The 18,932-nt window shown below is 39.6% G+C and overlaps 2 protein-coding genes across 2 annotated transcripts; one reads left to right on the plus strand and one right to left on the minus strand.

Moving 5' to 3' along the window:
* Positions 1 to 147: 147 nt before the first annotated feature.
* Positions 148 to 4,282, minus strand: LOC107783646 (histone acetyltransferase MCC1). The gene is made up of 6 exons (XM_016604649.2): positions 4,119 to 4,282; positions 2,820 to 3,190; positions 2,515 to 2,659; positions 2,338 to 2,437; positions 2,022 to 2,250; positions 148 to 552 (listed from the first exon to the last, which is right to left on the minus strand). The coding sequence occupies exons 2-6, from the start codon at positions 2,939 to 2,941 to the stop codon at positions 369 to 371; spliced, it is 780 nt and encodes a 259-aa protein (XP_016460135.2). The 5' UTR covers positions 2,942 to 3,190; positions 4,119 to 4,282; the 3' UTR covers positions 148 to 368.
* A 2,429-nt stretch (positions 4,283 to 6,711) lies between these two features.
* On the plus strand, positions 6,712 to 7,410 carry LOC142179927 (uncharacterized). Its single transcript, XM_075250822.1, has one exon. The coding sequence runs from the start codon at positions 6,712 to 6,714 to the stop codon at positions 7,408 to 7,410; it is 699 nt and encodes a 232-aa protein (XP_075106923.1).
* Positions 7,411 to 18,932: the final 11,522 nt, after the last annotated feature.

Below are 18,932 nucleotides of genomic sequence, written 5' to 3' on the forward strand. Positions count from 1 at the left end.
GCAGGTATAAGTTACCCCAGCCTGTTTTTAATCCTGGGATAACTTACCCTAGGATTAGTAACCAAACAAGGCATAAGACGGTACTAAATTTTCATCCAAGGATTATTTTCTTTATCCATCATACCAAACAACCCCTTAAGAGGAATAAAACAGAATCTCAACACATACTATTGAATTTCTTGGGTGACCTTTCACAATAATATACATACCAACTAGTAAATCACAAGCACAGAAGATGAAATATGACAAAGGTTTACTATAGGTACAGGTAAAACACAGTTAAATAAGAAAACAAATAGAGGACTGTGACATTTCTTTCTGACTTTTGGTTCCATTTCCAGTATCATCAAAACTGCAGGAGCTAGAGATTAAACAAATTGAGACACAGCATCCTCAGTTGACATCCTCCTGTTATGTTTTGTTGGGAGAAGGGAACCAGACTCCTTGGATTTTGGCCATTTGGAGGGCTTTCTCTCTTCTTTCGTCCATAGCTTGGCAGCCACCGTCTTGAATCCACTCTTTGCACAAGTAACTAAAAGCTTAACGAGCTCACTGAAATTCAAGAGGGGCCATTGCCAAATATTAAAGTAACATCTGTTAGAATAGTAGCTTGGGATTGAGATGTAGCAATTGTTGTTGTTGCTGTTGTGTTTGAAAAGCAAATCCTAGACTGGACATTCAAACTATCATTTGTTTCAATTCAATGTCAGATTGTGCAAATGTAAATTAGTGTTTGTCACCTGCTTTTATCCCACCCAATAATTTAACCGCCATGAAGTATTAGGTGAAACACTGCAGATATGACTACCACTATCATGTCACAAAGACCAATAAAAATCATCCCTAGCTCAAAGATGCATGAAGCTACAAGAATCGAAGAAATAATAGATGTAGATAATCTTTTAACGCTATATCCTTTGCTCTATTTTACCTCAATGCTTAATTGTAGTGCATTTCTACTGATGCTTTAACCTTCTAAGTGGGAAACAGAAGCCTCTTTCCTCTAGCACTATTTGTCTCCATCAAGTTGCTGGATCTTGTTATGCAGCACTTCAGCATTGCGAGCTTTATTCCCCTTTTCCCCCTTGAAAAACTTGGCAATTTAATATTTTGCTTTTTTACTCCAAGGCTATTAGCTATTTGAATAGGAGCCTCCTAAAGGAAATACATTTTGAACAGATTATGTGATATTGAATCTACTCTACATGAACATGAACTAGATCTATTCGTCTCCTTTATTTTTAAGAGAATCTCCCCGCCGGAACTATTGTTAAGACCACCAAGCTCTCTCGATTGTCGGATGAATTTTACTCTTTCTGCTTTGCAGTTAAAGTATACTAGAAACCTGGGCTACTTTGTGCTACCAATCTCAGGCTATTACTTTGAGAAGAGGGCAGGAAGCCATGTTCATCCCTCCAATCCCCAAAACTTATACTCATTTGTATTTCACATGTTTAATGCTCTTTTAATTTAGGGAGTTGCCACTAAAACATGCAAGAAGCCGATTGCCCATCTCGAATAAGTGTATGTGTGTTCTTCCTAACTGAAACTGAGTCAAACAAGGCAAAGTGCCAAAGTAGAGGAAAGGTAAAGATAAATAGAGTTAGTTCTACCAGGGTTTCCCCCATTTTTCCAAGTTTAAATTCACAAAAGCAGCCACAAAGCATATTGAACTCTCAATGTAAAATTGGACAAATTGGAAAATATAGTGGTCCATGAGTTTGCAATAGCAGATTAGCTCAATGTCCTTTCTACCAAATCCTCTATCTGACTTCATCTCCTATAGCCAAGATATTATACTGAAAACTGCGAATACCAAGTCATCCTCAAGGATACTTTATGGAGTATCTTTTACTCCCAAAAAGATGATATAGTTTCACCACCTACACTCTTTTGAACCATGATAAATGATAAATGATCTCTCTACCAGGATAATTATCGCATATGACAAATTAATCAATCATAAAGAAAGAGAAACCTCTGATCAAGTGAGTTCAGGGAAAAGGGATGGCTGCACTTACAGAGGTGAGCAAGGAGAGCGACCACCATTCACATAGTAGATGAACAAGTACGCATCATAATGCTGACCGTTAATAAAATAAAACGCAGGCAGCCTCCTCACACATTGAAAGTACATCTTTTTGTACAAGTATATGGCAGGGTTATTATATGAGATCACATGTAGGTAAACTGCTCGACAAGTCGGGATGTTCGAGGCATATTTTATGACCTCGTGAATTAGAGAACTAGCTGAAAATCAAAAAGTACAGACCATTTGGTAAGTCATAAAATGAAAGAAATAGATATAAGAGTGTAAACGGAAAAACAAAGCCTCACCTATGCCGAGATTTCTATAAGAGTCTGCAACTCCCAGTGTCAATATGTAAATCAGTGTTTGCTGTGATCTCGATGAGTCATATCTCAGAAAATCTTCTATCTACAGATAAATGTGATTCAAAATCAATAAAATTTTATAAGGCTAAATTCTACGAGTAAAAGAGCAGAAAGGCTCACGTCACTGTCTTTTGCTAGAACAGTCCTGGCAGTCACAAATCCAATAAGTTCGTCATTTTGCCCATTGGGACGATTGCGATCAACAGCTCCCCATGAAACAATGCCCCGGCCATTAACAACATTTTGGAAGAACTCAGATTCATATCTAAGTACCCCGAAAAAAAAAAAGAGTTATTAACAAAATGAAATGTGTACCTTAAAGATCAAAAACTTTTGGTTATGGAACACATTCCAGTTTAAAAGTTCAAGACACTATCTGACAGCATCTTACTTGAATGACCCAAACATGAAATAAATAATCATACCTGATCGGGAACAGATCCCCGTGGATTTTCTCAAGTACTTCCAAATCAGAGGTTCGTATAGGCCTATATTGAATGAGCGGAATGTGGGAGAGTTTGAGGTTCTGCATTGGACAATCTAGCATCAATCCCCAACAAAAATTTGGTGTATCTGTAAAGCTCGTTTGAGAAGTCTTCCCTCCATCTATACATCATGAACCAGAATGGCCATTTAGTCTCTGCAAGCTGGAGGTGATTTCTTGCTCTTCCTCAATTCCTTTATACACGTGAGGTAGTAGCAAAACTAGACCTCACAAGAAAGTAATCTAAAAGTGTCCAGTAATACGCCCTTTGGTAATAGTAGCTCCAGCAACTATCGGCACGCCAAATATGTACTACAGAAAATAAAAAGGACGCAAGGGTGAGCAAGTTCACAAAGAAGCACATTTGCTTTTTCCTTGAGTAGAAGAGATTTTATCCAAATCTCTAGTATCTAAAAGCTCAGAGCTTATATATACGACTCTCTTGTATGCTAATACAAATGAATTATTAGTACCAATAGAAAAATACTATCTACAAGCAACACTAAAAACTTGGAGACTCAAATGATGAAAGATCTTATCAAGTTTCATCTTCATGATTATCCCAAGTTGGAGGTTAACTTTAACTGGCAGTAAGAATTGGGAAATTTCACTCAATATTTGACAGCAAACTTCAGAATAGTTCGAGTTGAACCAGGTTCTAGCTTCTAACTCTCAATTTCAAGTGGGAAAAGAAAAAGGGAACACAATGAGGTAAACCAACAACAAGGCTTTCGAAATCCTGCACAATTATCTAGCAAATGTGAGTCCCAATTCTAATTCACAAAAAAAGGTATTCAGAAACTAATGTTATGACCTGTAGGCTAATCTTCACCCTATGCAAATTTCTAGTGGAGACATAAATCACACACCATTTGAGTTTTTTAAACAAACAAAAGAAACTAAAGAGTACCAATTGAACTCAAGGAATAAAGAAAGCTACATTCATCACATACAGAACTTAGCTAAATTTTCCCACAAAGAAATAAAAAAGACAAAATCCAAAAGGTACCAAATTCAACTGGAGTAAAAGAAGTTCCACTCACTACCAAGCTTAGCTAAAATTTTCAAACCGAAATAAAATATATAGAATACCAAAATTGAACACGCTAACAGCAGTAGAACAAATAGAAACCCACATAGCGGATATGAAGAAAGAATCGAATTTTATGATCTTTATAGCAAAAAAAAAAATTGATCCCTATAAGACCATGTAAATTGTCAGATCAGCAGCAATAATTACCTGTGGTGTGGCAGCTGAAGCTTGAAAATGGGATATGAGATGTGAATTACAATATGCAGGGATAAGAAATGGGAAAAATCAGAGAGAGAAAGTTAAAAAATATTCCTTTCTCTTTCGTCGAAGTGAAAAATCCTTTGGACGGGAAGAAAAAATAGGAATCCAATTCTTTATCGACGCTAAAAAGCCCTCCTTTAATTTTCTTCCGGTCAACGACTCTGACTCGGCGACACAACTCGCCGGTGCATTGGAATGTCTCTTTTGCCCCTATTCTCTATTCGAATTCAATTTTTTTTAATTTTATTTTGTGTGGTTAATTTGACATTCTTGTCAAGTGATATTTGAAAATGATAATAGGCAGTTGTTAAGGTGTTTATATCAAATTATGTTAACTTAATAACAGTTAATTTATATGTATTTCTTACTTCACTAAATTACTTAATTATAATAAGTAACATAATTTAGCGAAAATATTTAATGCGAATAAATTTTTATCAAAATATTAATTTTTTGTTCAATTTATATGACGCTGACTAAACACCGAAATTTAAAACGTCAATTTTATACATAATATAAGTGATAGTGAAAATCTACTAATACATCTAGTTACAAGGTAATTGGTGTTACTAGCAAACAATAACTTCCCTGTTTCGCCCCTTCTATCTAATTGTCATGACTCATTATGTATGTACACATTGGGTGCACACAAATACTAGTTGATTAGAAATTAAAGTTTATTGACGTCTGTTTTGCTAAAGAACCATTCAAATATTAAACAAATAATGGGACGCGAAGATCGGAACTATATATGAATCTGAGCCATTGCGATCTATATTTCAAACACATCAAAATTGAGTTAAATACACAAAAGTGCCCAAGGTGATCTAAGATCTTTCAAACATGCCACATTTGACTTTGATGATAAAGTTGACTAATTTTTGGAGTAATTTAACATTAATTCTTTAATAAATTAGAGTAAGAAATAATGATAAACGCTGGCTAAATAATCTATCTATCTATATCTATATATATATACTATATTAAAAGTACGAAACTCCTTAGTGAAATGTTGTTTGTCTTTTTTATCCTTTTAAAAGTAATTTTACACTAGACAATATTATCATTTAACTATTTATCTAATATTTAAGATTTTAAAATAAATAAAAGTTTAACTATTAAGTCTTTCCTTATTTGAATTACGTATAAATTCCTAAATATTAGGAATTTAAACTCAAATAAATTTTAAAATATATATAAATACAATCCTTATTTAAATTGGGTAAAATAACTAATCTTTAACTCCAAAAATATGAACCCTCTCACATTAGGTAGACATATAATTTATTTTATTATAATTATGAGTATGTTTACCTAAATATTTATCTATACTATATTTAAAGCACAAAAACTCTTAGCGAAATGTCGTTCGCCTTTTTTACCTTTTAAAGTAGAGTTCACATTGGCAAAATAGTCATTTTAATCAATTCCCTAATATCTAGGAATGATCATTTAAATTATTTTCCTAATATCTAGGAATAGTCATTTAATTTTACTAGAAATCTTTCCTTATTTAAAATATATAAGACTCTTAATATTTAAGACTTTAAAAGTAATAAAAGTTTTACCTTATTTAAATTATTTCCTCATTTAAACTAACATACTTTTCATATTGAGATAATATGAATTGTATTCTTTGATGGGCGTTGAAATCACTTGAGGGACAAAGAGTACAATTTTAAATCACAAGATCCAAACGCCACCAGTTATGTATTTTATTTTGAATTTAGTTTTGAAATAATTAGTTTTGAAATTTTAAAATGGAATTCCTTGGTTTTAATTTTTTTGTTTTTTATACTTTATGTGTATTCTGACTCATGATTATCTTTAATTATTAATATAACTATGAATTGTGATAAATATCAGTACTAATAGTAAGATTCTCATGATAAAGCCAACCAAATAATAAAAGAGATCATATTTCAGCAAAATTATTCGTGAATTAAGAGAGATAATATCCAATCAGTTGAATTCAAGTACCATCACTAAATATTTTCAATGAAATTTGAATTCAAGTACAATCACTAAATATTATCAATGAATACCTTTTAATTAGTTAATTATAATTTATTTTATAATTCAAAAAATAAAAAAATATATATGTAGATAAAAATAGATATTGCAAACACTATTATAATGATTTATCTTAATGCACATTACATGAAATATTAATAGATTTTTATACCTTTTGAGAATAATATTACGTTACGATACCTTATGTTGGTTAAGATAATAATAATAATAATAATAATAATAATAATAATAATAATAATAATAATAATAATAATAATAATAATAATAATAATAATAATAAATATTAATTTTTTAAAATAATGAAATATTCAGAACGCTCTCTCGGCGCATGTTACGTTAGGGTTTACTAACGTGCGCCAAATCCGAGATGACGAGAAAGAAAAGACAACCGGGTCCGACGACGACCTCGCCCAAAGCTCCGGTACTGACCTCTAGGCAGATAACACTAGAGTCAGGTGTTCCCCAGACCTTAGAACCGATTCAATTGGACCATTGGCTTCCAGGAATGGTGAGTGCTCCTACAGTGATACAAACGGGCCCCCAGCCGGACATTGCACTAACTCCTCCGGAGCCTGATGTAGGGGCTTCAAATGCGGCGAGAAAATTGACTTTCTCTGCCACATCTAGCGGAGTCAAGCCTACAATGGCTGAAGTAGTTAAAGGAAATAGAGAGCAACAAACGAGATTGAAGCTTGATTACTTCCCACCTGTAATGAAAGATGGAGTGAAAGTAGTTAAGCTAAATCCCCAGGAGATAGCTGACCAGAATCAGAAGTGGAGTCTACCATTAATTGATTATGTTATTGGCAATAACCCTACTTTTAAGGAAATGCTGAAATTTGTCTATGGAGCCTGGAGCTTCGCCAATACACCTCAGGTATTCCTTCATAATGATGGGCACTTCATTTTCAAATTTGAGAGTGAGGAAGATAAAGCATCGATTCTCCAACAAGGACCATACACGTTCAACTATAGGCCTTTTATTCTTAAACAGTGGGATCCAGAGTTCCAAATGAACAACGAACCTACTCAAATTGTTCCTATATGGGTAATGTTCCCAAACTTGCCAATTCAATTCTGGGCCCTTGGAAATTTGGGTAGAATAGCAAGCTATCTTGGGAAATCAGTGTGTACCGATAGGTTAACTGCTCAAGAGCAAAGAATTGCTTATGCTAGGATATTGGTTGGGATGGATATATCCTAGCAGCCTGATTCAATCTCCCTTGAATTAACTAATGGAAAGTGCTGCTACAATCTATTGAGTATGAATGGAAGCCCATGTATTGCCAAGATTGTTTGAAAGTGGGACATATCACAGGGAAATGCAAGGAGGGACCAACAGTACCTGAACAACATCAACTAAGTAATAAAAAGAAACAAAAGAAGTTGGAATGGAAAGCTAAGGATGTGCCTAATCAGATATGGGATAATCAGACTAATGCTCAAGTAACTGAATAAGGTGCTAACAAGGAGATTCTAAAGATGATCAAGAAGCTAAAAGGGAAGGGCAACAACAGAGGAAGCTAATTGTCAGAGGGAAGAAAGCAATGCCAATAACTACTGATAAAAGCCAGGGAATTGATGAACTGGAACTCGTGCTTAGAAGGAATCAATTCAGTGCTTTGAGAATACAACTAGAGGTTACCACTAATAAAGTGGTAAAGGGCACTAGTCCAACCAAGCAGCCCTCATGATCTTTGGATCATGGAATATTAGAGGGCTAAATAAGCCCTTCAAGCAGAAGGAAGTCAAATCCTTTCTACTTAAGAATAAAATGGCTCTTTTGGGATGCCTTGAGACAAAATTTAAGGCAAGAAGAGCAGGGAAGATTCAAAGGAAGTTAGGGGCAGAGTGGCAGGTTTACTGTGATTATGCAGACTACCCAAATGGAAGAATATGGGTTTGCTGAAAATCACAACAAGTGGAAGTTGATATCCAGTACTTAAAACCTCATATAGTTCACTGTAAAGTAAAAGATAAGGATTCTCAATTTGCCTGCTATGCAATTTTCGTATATGGTTACAACACCATTGATGAAAGGAAAGATATCTGGAGACAATTGATATTAATCAATAGTATGGTGGTCGACCCTTGGATTATTCTTGGTGATTTTAACACCATATTATCTGTTAATGATATAATTAATGGATCACCAATTCAACAGATAGAAACACAAGACTTTCAAAGTAAAGAAACATGGGAGTCCATTCTTGTCACGATCCCAATTTTCCTTTGTAGGATGTCGTGATGGCACCTAGTCTCTAATCTAGGTAAGCCTATCAATTATGCGGAATACAAAACTGAAACTCAAATCTCAACATATAAAATAAATCAAACTGCGATTCAAATAGTTACAACTCCCAAAACTCGATAGGAATAAGTCATAAGCTTCTAAGAATTTATTCTAAGTATCCCTATATATCATAGTCTAAAGAGAATAAGTAAAACAACATAATAGGGATAGAGGAGGACTCTGAGGTCTGCGGACGATGACAGATATACCTTGAAGTCTCCACGTACAGTCTAGCTCACTGATACCTGGTCTGATAGGAAGTACCTGGATCTGTACAAAAAGATGTGCAGAAGCGTCGTATGAGTACACCACAACGGTACCAAGTAAGTGCCAAGTCTAACCTTGGTAGAGTAGTGACGAGGTCATGTCAGGGCCCTACTGAAAATAATAAAAAACAGGGCGAAAACTTTAACAATATCATAATAATAATTACAATGGGAATGAATAAAGTAAGTAGTATGTCATAATTTAACTACACAGAATGTCACGACCCAATTCCATCTTAGGCCGCGATGGCGCCCTACACCATTGTTAGGCAAGCCAATACCGGTCAAACTAATAGTTTCCCATTTAAAAAAATTATTAAGTGGATAAAATTTCCTCATTTGTTTAAAAGATTTAGAAACTTGCAAATGTGACATAATTAAACGGAAGTAAACGAGTATAAATCGTAATCATGTAAACAAATCCAAAATCATAAGTCTACTAGTGTGTGTGCCAGGACTTGGTATCACAATTATGTAGGCAATCTAGTAGAATATATAAAAGAATACTAGCCTACTATCTGAACTGAAATAGACAGAGAAAAAAAATAAAACATAAGGGAGACTCCAGCTACTACAGAACGGCTCGGAAGGCAACTCACCGTGAAGTCTCGAGATGGGGATCAAATCTGTGCACCAGACTGGTAACCAGATGCACCTGCCTCAGATCCTGTACAATTAAGTACAGAAGTGTAGTGTGAGAACATAAATATTATGTACCCAGTAAGTATCTAGTCTAACCTCGAAGAAGTATGACGAGGGGTCGACTCCGACACTTACTAGGGCCAACAACATGATAAGATGAAATTCTAATTAAGCATGATATACAATAATAAGACTCAGCACAAGAAATAACTAAACAAGTTTTCAGAAATATTTAAGAGCTTGAATCACTTCCTTCATTTGAAACATATGATCACACAAACAATGAATTTATCCGATTATGAAAGGAACTTCCAGTTCTATTATCACACACGAATACCACCGAGGACGTTCAACCCGATCCAACATAAATGTAAACTGTGCACTGCCGATGGTCGAACGATGCGAACCATAGATAAATACAACCTGTGCACTGCCGAGGGTCGAACGACGCGAACCATAGATGCATCTATTACCCCGCTCGTGGATCATACATGCGACGTGGTCAAATATATATTTATCAATAAATCATAACCCTTTCTTGATTCTTTTCAAAATAAAGACAATTCGACTTGAAGCTTTTAAATCCTTAAAAATCCTCAACTCAGTTCCATTTGATACAATTAACAAATATAATCAAATAACGGTGTCCACAAGCATGGTGTAAACCTAAAACTACCCGGACATAAACATGAATAGTAGCTACATACGGACTCTCGTCACTTTGTGCGTACGTGACCCCCACAAATAACAACACATATTAATTAAGTTCACCTATGGGGTAAGTTCCCTCTTACAAGGTTAGAAAAGATACTTACCTCGTCTCAAAGCTTACTTCCCAATTCAAGAATGAGCTCAAACCTCCAAATTTGATGCCAAACGACTCGGAACTAGCCAAACATTATATAAATCGATCAATCTATGCTCAAAAGTTCATATCTCCACTATTAAAGTGATTATCCAACCAAAATTGCACGATTCCTAAAATGCATCCCCGGGCCCACATGCCCGGATTCCGAAAATATTTGAAGAAAGTTGTTACCCATAACCTTAGGAACATAATATATGATTTTCACTAAGTTTCATAATTATTTTCGTGGTAAAATCTCATTTTTATTAAACCCTAGGTTTTTCATCTCAACCCATGATTTCTACCAAATTTTCATGTGAAAATCTACCCATAATATATGTACTAGACTCATATTCAAAAGAAATTACTTACCTCACAAAGCTAGGTCGAAATCCCCTCCTTAGAAGCTCTCAAATTGCCCAAGAGTGGAAGAAAATGTGATAAAAATGGTCCTAACCTGTAATAAATGAGGCTCACTGCCTCCAGCGGTTTCCGCATCTGCGGTCATAGGGCCGCACCTGCGCCCTTGCTTCTACGGACAAGGGTCCGCTTCTGAGGAATTCACTGGGCCGGCTGGGAATGCTTCTGCGGACGGGTACCCGCTTCTGTGGTCCCGCTTTTGCGAAGGATGGGCCGCATCTACGGAACCTGTGCTGCCCTCCTTTGGCCGCTTCTGCGGGGCTTGGCCCGCACCTGCGAGCTTGCACGTGCGGCTGACCAAGCGCAGGTGCGGTTTTGACAGATCTGGTGCATTAGCTGTTGCTCCAAATTCTCATCTTGGTCCGAGCCTCGCCCGATTGACACTCGGGCCCCCCAGGGCCCCGCCCGAACATACCAACATGTTTGGAATCATAAAACGGACTCGCTTGAACTCTCGGAACGCCCGAAACAACATTAAAACTAAGAATCGCACCCCAAAACCAATTGAATCAAACTTAAGAACTTCAAGTTCTTTAATTTACTTCCAATACGCCGAAACGTACTTAAACTACTCAGAATGACACAAAATTTTACGTGCAAGTCTTAAATGAACTTCCAATATCACCAAAACCCGCTCCAAACCAAAATTAAAGAACTTTTAAAACCTTCAAGAACCAACTTTCACTATTAGGCGCCAAAACGCTCCTGGGTCATCCAAAACCCGATCTGAACATATGCCCAAGTCCGAAATCATCATATGAACCTATTGGAACTGTCAAATCCTGATTCCGAGGTCGTTTACTCAAAACTGTTGACTGAAGTCAAACTTGGCCTTTTAAGCCAACCTTAAGGAACCAAGTGTTCCGATTTCAACCCGAACCCTTCCAAATCCCAAACTAACTATCCCCACAAGTCATAAAACAGTAAAAGCATGTACGGGAAGTCTTATTTTGGGGATTGAAGTTCTAGAAAGAAAAACGACCGGTCGGGTCATTACATTCTCCACCTCTTAAACAAACATTCATCCTCGAACGGGTTTAGAATCATACCTGAAGTGCTGAATAAGTGTGGATATCTGCTCCATATGTCCTCCTCGAACTCCCAAGTCGCCTCCTCGATTGGTTGGCCCCTTCACTGGACCTTTACCACGAAAATCCTCTTGGATCTCAACTAGCGATCCTGTCTAGCAACAATGGCAACTGGCTCCTCCTCATAACCCAAGCTCTCATCTAGCTGAATAGTGTTGAAGTCTAACACATGTGACAAGTCGACGTGATACCTCTGGAGCATAGAAACGTGAAAAACCGGATGAACCCCTGATAGGATAGGAGGTAAAGCAAGCTCATAAGCAACCTCCCAACCCGCCTCAACACCTCAAATGAGCCTATAAACCTTGGGCTCAACTTGCCCTTCTTCCCGAATCTCATAATGCCCTTCATCGGTGAGACATTCAAGAGAACCTTATCGCCTACCATAAATGATACATCACACGCCTTCTGATCCGCGTAACTCTTCTGTCTGGACTGTGCTGTGCGAAGTCGCTCCTGAATCAACTTTCCCTTTTCCAAGGCATCCTTCACCAAATCAGTACCATATAACTTAGCCTCGCCGGGCTCAAACCACCCGATAAGAGAATGATATCTTCGGCCATATAAAGCCTCAAATGGAGCCATCTCGATGCTGGATTGATAACTGTTGTTGTAAGCAAACTTGGCAAAAGGCAAGAACTGATCCCACTGTCCCCCAAACTCAATCACACATGCTCTGAGCATGTCCTCCAAGATCTGGACTGTCCGCTCTGATTGCCCGTCAGTCTGTGGATGGAACGCAATGCTGAGATCTACACGGGTCCCCAACTCACTCTGTACGACTCTCCAGAAATGCAAAGTGAACTGAGGGCCTCTATCTGATATGATGGAAACAGGCACACCGTACAACCGAACTATCTCTCGAATATAAATCTGGGCCAACCTCTCTAACGTATAAGTAGTTGCAACTGGAATGAAGTGTGCTGACTTGGTCAACCTGTCAACAATGACCCAAACTGCATCGAACTTTCGCAAGGTTCGTGGCAACCCAACTACGAAGTCCATAGTAATGCATTCCCATTTCCATTCTAGTATAGTCATCTGTTGGAGTAAGCCACATGGCCTCTGGTGCTCATACTTAACTTGCTGGCAATTTAGGAACCTAGCTATATACTCAACTATGTCATTCTTCACCCGCCGCCACCAATAATGCTGTCTCAGGTCCCGATATATCTTCGTAGCACCTGGATGAATAGAATATCAAGAACTGTGTGCCTCCTCTAGGATCCTCCCCCTCAAGCCATCGACATTAGGAACACATAGACGACCCTGGAGTCGCAGGACACCATCCTCGCCAATAGAAACCTCTTTGGCAACACCCTGTAATACCGTCTCCCTGAGAACTGCCAAGTGCGGATCATCAAATTGTCGAGCCTTGATCTGCACCAATAGTGAAGACTGGGCAACAACACATGCAAGAACTCGGATGGGCTCTGAAATATCCAACCTCATAAGTCTGTTAGCCAATGACTGAATGTCCAAAGCTAGTGGCCTCTCCTCTGCTGAAATGAATGCCAAGCTACCCATGCTCTCTGCCTTCCTACTCAAGGCATCCGCGACTACATTCGCCTTACCCGAATGATAAAGAATAGTGATGTCATAGTCCTTTAGTAACTCAAGCCATCTGCGCTGCCTCAAATTGAGATCCCTTTGCTTGAACAAGTGCTGCAAACTGCAGTGATCAATGTAAATCTCACAAGGCACCCTATATAGATAATGCCTCCAGATCTTAAGAGCATCAACAATCGCGGCCAACTCCAAGTCGTGCACAGGATAATTCTTCTCATGGGGCTTCAACTGACATGAAGCATATGCAATAACTCGCCCTTCCTTCATCAATATACAACCCAAGCCAACACGTCAAGCGTTGCAATACACAATATACATCCCCGAATCGGAAGGCAACACTAGAATTAGTGTTGTAGTCAAGGCCGTCTTGAGCTTCTGAAAGCTCGCCTCACAATCATCGGTCTAACGGAACGGAGCACCCTTTGGGTCAATCTAGTCAAAGGTGCTGCAATGGATTAGAAGCCCTCCACAAATCGGTGATAATAACCTACTAGCCCCAAGAAAGTCCTGATCTCAGTTGCTGAAGTAGGACGAGGACAACTCTGAACCGCCTCAATCTTCTTGGGATCCACCTTAATACCCTCGGCTGATACCACATGCCCCTAGAATGCCATAGAATCTAACCAAAACTCATATTTGGAGAACTTAGCATATAGTTTCTGTTCCCTCAAGGTCTGAAGCACCACTGTCAAATGCTGCTCATGTTCCTCCATGCTACGTGAGTAAATCAAGATGTCTTCAATGAAGACAATAACAAAGGAATCGATATAAGGCACGAACACCTTGTTCATCAAATCCATAAATGCCGCTGGGGCATTAGTCAGGCCGAAGGACATCACTAGAAACTCATAATGTCCATATCTAGTACAAAAGGTAGTCTTCGGAACATCTGAGTCCTGAATCTTCAACTGATGGTATCCCCATCTCATGTCGATCTTAGAAAACACCCTAGCACCCTGCAACTAGTCAAACAAATCATCAATACGCCGCAACGGGTACTTGTTCTTAATGGTGACTTTGTTCAACTGGCGGTAATCAATGCACATCCGCATAGTCCCATCCTTCTTATTCACAAATAATACTGGTGCACCCCAAGGTGATACACTTAGCCTGACAAACCCCTTCGCTAGCAACTCCTTAAGCTGTTCCTTCAACCCTTTCAATTCTTTCAGAGCCATACGATATGGTGGGATGGATATAGGCTGAGTGCCTGGAGCCAAGTCAATACATAAATCAATATCACGATCTGGTGGCATGCCTGGAAGGTCAGAAGGAAATACATCGGCGAAATTCCGGACTACTGGCACTAAATCAATCATCGGAGACTCAGCGGTGGTATCCCGAAAATAGGCTAGATAAGCCAAACAACCCTTCTCGACCATATGTCGAGCCTTCAAAAAAGAGATAACCCGACTAGATGTACTGACAGACGAACCCTTCCACTCCAATTTAGGCAACTCGGGCATTGCTAAGGTAACAGTCTTGACATGGCAATCAAGGATGGCATGATATGGGGACAACCAGTCCATGCCCAGGATGACCTCAAAGTCGGTCATATCAAGTAACAAAAGGTCTACTTTAGTCTCGTAACCACAAAATGTGACCACACAGAACTGATAGATCCGATCCACAACCATAGAATCGCCCACATGAGTGGACACATAGCAGGAGTACCCAAGGACTCGCGAGGAATGTCCAGGAAATGAGAAAACAAAGATAATACATATGAATAGGTAGATCCTGGATCAAATAACACCAAAGCATCCCTACCACAGACATAAATAATACCTGTGATCACGGCATCTGAGGCCACTACATCTGGTCTGGCCGGAAAAGAATAAAATCTAGCTGGAGCACCGGCTGGCTAGCCTCCACTTGACTGAATAATAGCTGGCTGACCTCCCCCTGCCTGGCCTCCACCTATAGGATGGCCCCTACCCGCCTGTCCCCCACCTCTGGGCGGTCGGACGACTGGTGCTACAATCATGGGCTGATGACCCTGCTGTACTGCCTTGCCCCGAAGTCTGGGACAGGTTCTCTTCATGTGACTCGGATCTCCACACTCGTAACAACCTCTCAGTACCATAGACTGCTGCCCCGAAGTCTGACCCCGATGGCCTGCATACCCACTAGAAGAACCCTGAATGGCTAGTGAGCGGTATGAACTCTCTGGCATGGCGCTGAAATAGGCACTGGAAGAATCCTGATGAGCTGGTGGACAATAAGAACTCTCTGGCATAACACTAAAATAGGGTCGCGCCGGAGCACCCCGAGGAGGTGGCGATGCTGGATATATGGCCCTGCTAGGTTGACCCCTTCCAAACTGCCCTCTGCCCCTGGCCGGGGCACCTCTAAACTCTCTAGAGCCCTCTTGTCCTGCTGTATCTGCTCTCTACCCCTCTGGGGGTAGCCCTCAATCCTCGTAGCAATCTCTACTACTAGCTGATAACCAGTACCCATCTCAACCTCCCGGGCCATACTAGCCTGAATATTGGGGTGCAACCCCGCAACAAATCTCCACACTCTCTCTGTATCGGTAGGAAGTATCATAAGTGCATGGCGAGATAACTTAGAGAATCTTGCCTCATAATCGGTCACTGACATCTGACCCTTCTCTAGCTGCTCGAACTGACCTCGCAACTCTTCCCTCTGAGAGGGTGGAATATACCTATCCAAGAAAAGCTGTGTAAACTGGTCCCAAGTCATGGGAGGAGAACCCACTAGTCTGCTAAGAAGATAAGACTGCCACCATCTACGGGCCCTGCCCTCAAGCTGGAAAGTAGTGAAATCCACCCCATGGGACTCCAATATCCTCATGTTGTGCAGTCTGTCCCTGCACCGGTCAATGAAGTCCTGGGGATCCTCATGCCGCTCGCCCCCAAAGATAGGAGGGTTTAGCCTAGTCCATCTGTCCAATAGCTTCTGCGAATCACCGTCCGCAATTGGTCTAGGCTCAGGTGCAACCGCTGCAACTGGCTGGGCTCCGCCCACGGGTAGTGTACCCAGAGTCTGATATACTACAGCTGCATGCCCCGGAGCCTGGGCAGTAGGAGTCTGTGCTCCCCCTCCTGCCTGAGATGTGGCTGGGTCTGCTGGAAATAAACCAGCCTGGGTTATAGTGTCCATGAACCGCAACATACGGCCCATGACCTCCTGAAAACCCGGTGCTGACATGAAATCTACCGGGGATGCCTCTGTGGTGGGCACCTCGCCCTACTTCTCAATGATGGGATCCTCTAATGGATCCGCTGGTGGTGCTACCGGGGAAGCTCTAGGATGCCCTCATGCTCTACCTCAGACTGGTGCCCTCCCCCGGCCTCTGCTCGGCCTCTAGAAATGGGGGGAGCAGCTCCTCTCGGGTCTGGAATGTACGCCGTACGCGTCCTCACCATCTGTGAGAGAAGGAGAGAAAGGGTTTTAGTATGCCACCAATTGCACGATAAGAGATGAATAAAGAGTAGTTTCCTAACACCCTATAGCCTCTCGAAGATAAGTACGGACGTTTTCGCACCGATCCGCAAGACTCTACTAGGTCTGCCCATAACTTGTGAGACCTATGTAAACCTAGTGCTTTGATACCATGTTGTCACGACCCAATTCCATCTTAGGCCGCGATGGCGCCCAACACCATTGTTAGGCAAGCCAACACTGGTTAAACTAATGGTTTCCCATTTAAAAAATTACTAAGTGGATAACATTTCCTCATTTGTTTAAAAGATTTAGAAACTTTCAAATATGACATAATTAAACGAAAGCAAAGGAGTACAAATCGTAATCATTTAAACAAATCTAAAATAATAAGTCTACTAGTGTGCGTGCCAAGACTTGGTGTCACAAGTATGTGGAAAATCTAGTAGAATATTCAAAAGAACACTAGCCTACTGTATGAAATGAAATAGAAAGAGAAAAAAAAAACATAAGGGAGACTCCAGCTGCTGCAGAATGGCTCAGAAGGCAGTTCACCGTGAAGTCTCGAGATGGGGATCAAATCTGCACACCAGACTGGTAACCAGATGCACCTGCCTCAGATCCTGTACAATTAAGTACAGAAGTGTAGCGTGAGGACATAAATAATATGTACCCAGTAAGAGTCTAGTCTAACCTCGAAGAACTAGTGACGAGGGGTCAACTCCGACACTTACTAGGGCCAATAACATGATAATATGAAATTCTAATTAAGCATGATATACAATAATAAGTCTCAAAACAAGAAATAATTGAACAAGTCTTCAGAAATATTTAAGAGCTTGAATCACTTCCTTCCTTTAAAACATATGATCACACAAACAATGAATTTATACCGATTATGAAAGGAACTTCCAGTTCTATTATCACACACGAATACCACCGAGGACGTTCGGCCCGATCCAACATAAATGTAAACTGTGCACTGCCGAGGGTCGAACGACGCGAACCATAGATAAATGTAAATTGTGCACTGCCGAGGGTCGAACGACGTGAACCATAAATGCATCTATTACTCCGCTCACGGATCATACATGCGACGCGGTCAAATATATATTTATCAATAAATCATAACCCATTCTTGATTCTTTTCAAAATAAAGACAATTCGACTTGAAACTTTTAAATCCTTAAAAATCCTCAACTCAGTTCCATTTGATACAGTTAACAAATATAATCAAATAACGGTGTCCACAAGCATGGTGTAAACCTAAAACTACCCGGACATAAATATGAATAGTAGCTACGTATGGACTCTCGTCACTTCGTGCATACGTAGCCCCCACAAATAACAACACATATTAATTAAGTTCACCTATGGGAAATGTTCCCTCTTACAAGGTTAGAAAATAGACTTATCTTGTCTCAAAGCTTACTTCCCAATTCAAGAATGCGCTCAAACCTCCAAATTTGATGCCAAACAACTCAGAACTAGCCAAACATTATATAAATCGGTTAATCTATGCTCAAAAGTTCATATCTCCACTATTAAAGTGATTACCCAACCAAAATTATAAGATTCCTAAAATTCACCCCCCGGGCCCACCAGAAATTTTTGAAGAAAGTTGTTACCCATAACCTTAGGAACATACTATATGATTTTCACTAAGTTTCGTAATCATTTTTGTGGTTAAATCGCATTTTTATTAAACCCTGGGTTTTTCATCTAAACCCATGATTTCTACTGTAATGACCCAACCGGTCATTTTAACTTTTAGAACCCCGTTCCCTAAAATAAAACTTCCTGTAGGTGCTTGTAATGATTTATGACTTGCGGGGATGGTTGGTTCGGGATTTGGAAGTGTTTGAGGTGAAACCGGAACACTTGGTTCCTTAAGTTGGCCTTAATGTGCTAAGTTTGACTTCGGTCAATATTTTTAGAAAATGACCCCGGAATAGAATTTTAATAATTCCAACAGCTCCGTATGGTGATTTTGGACTTAGGAGCATGATCAGAATTTTATTTGGAAGTCCGTAGTGAAATTAGACTTGAAATGGCTAAAATAGGAATTTAAAGTTTGAAAGTTTGACCGGGGAGTTGACTTTTTGATACCGGAGACGGAATCCAGTTCTGAAAATTTTCATAGCTCCGTTATGTAATTTATGACTTGTGTGTAAAATTTGAGGTCAATCGGAG

This window comes from Nicotiana tabacum, chromosome 4 (assembly GCF_000715075.1).
Source record: "Nicotiana tabacum cultivar K326 chromosome 4, ASM71507v2, whole genome shotgun sequence".
NCBI lineage: Eukaryota > Viridiplantae > Streptophyta > Magnoliopsida > Solanales > Solanaceae > Nicotiana > Nicotiana tabacum.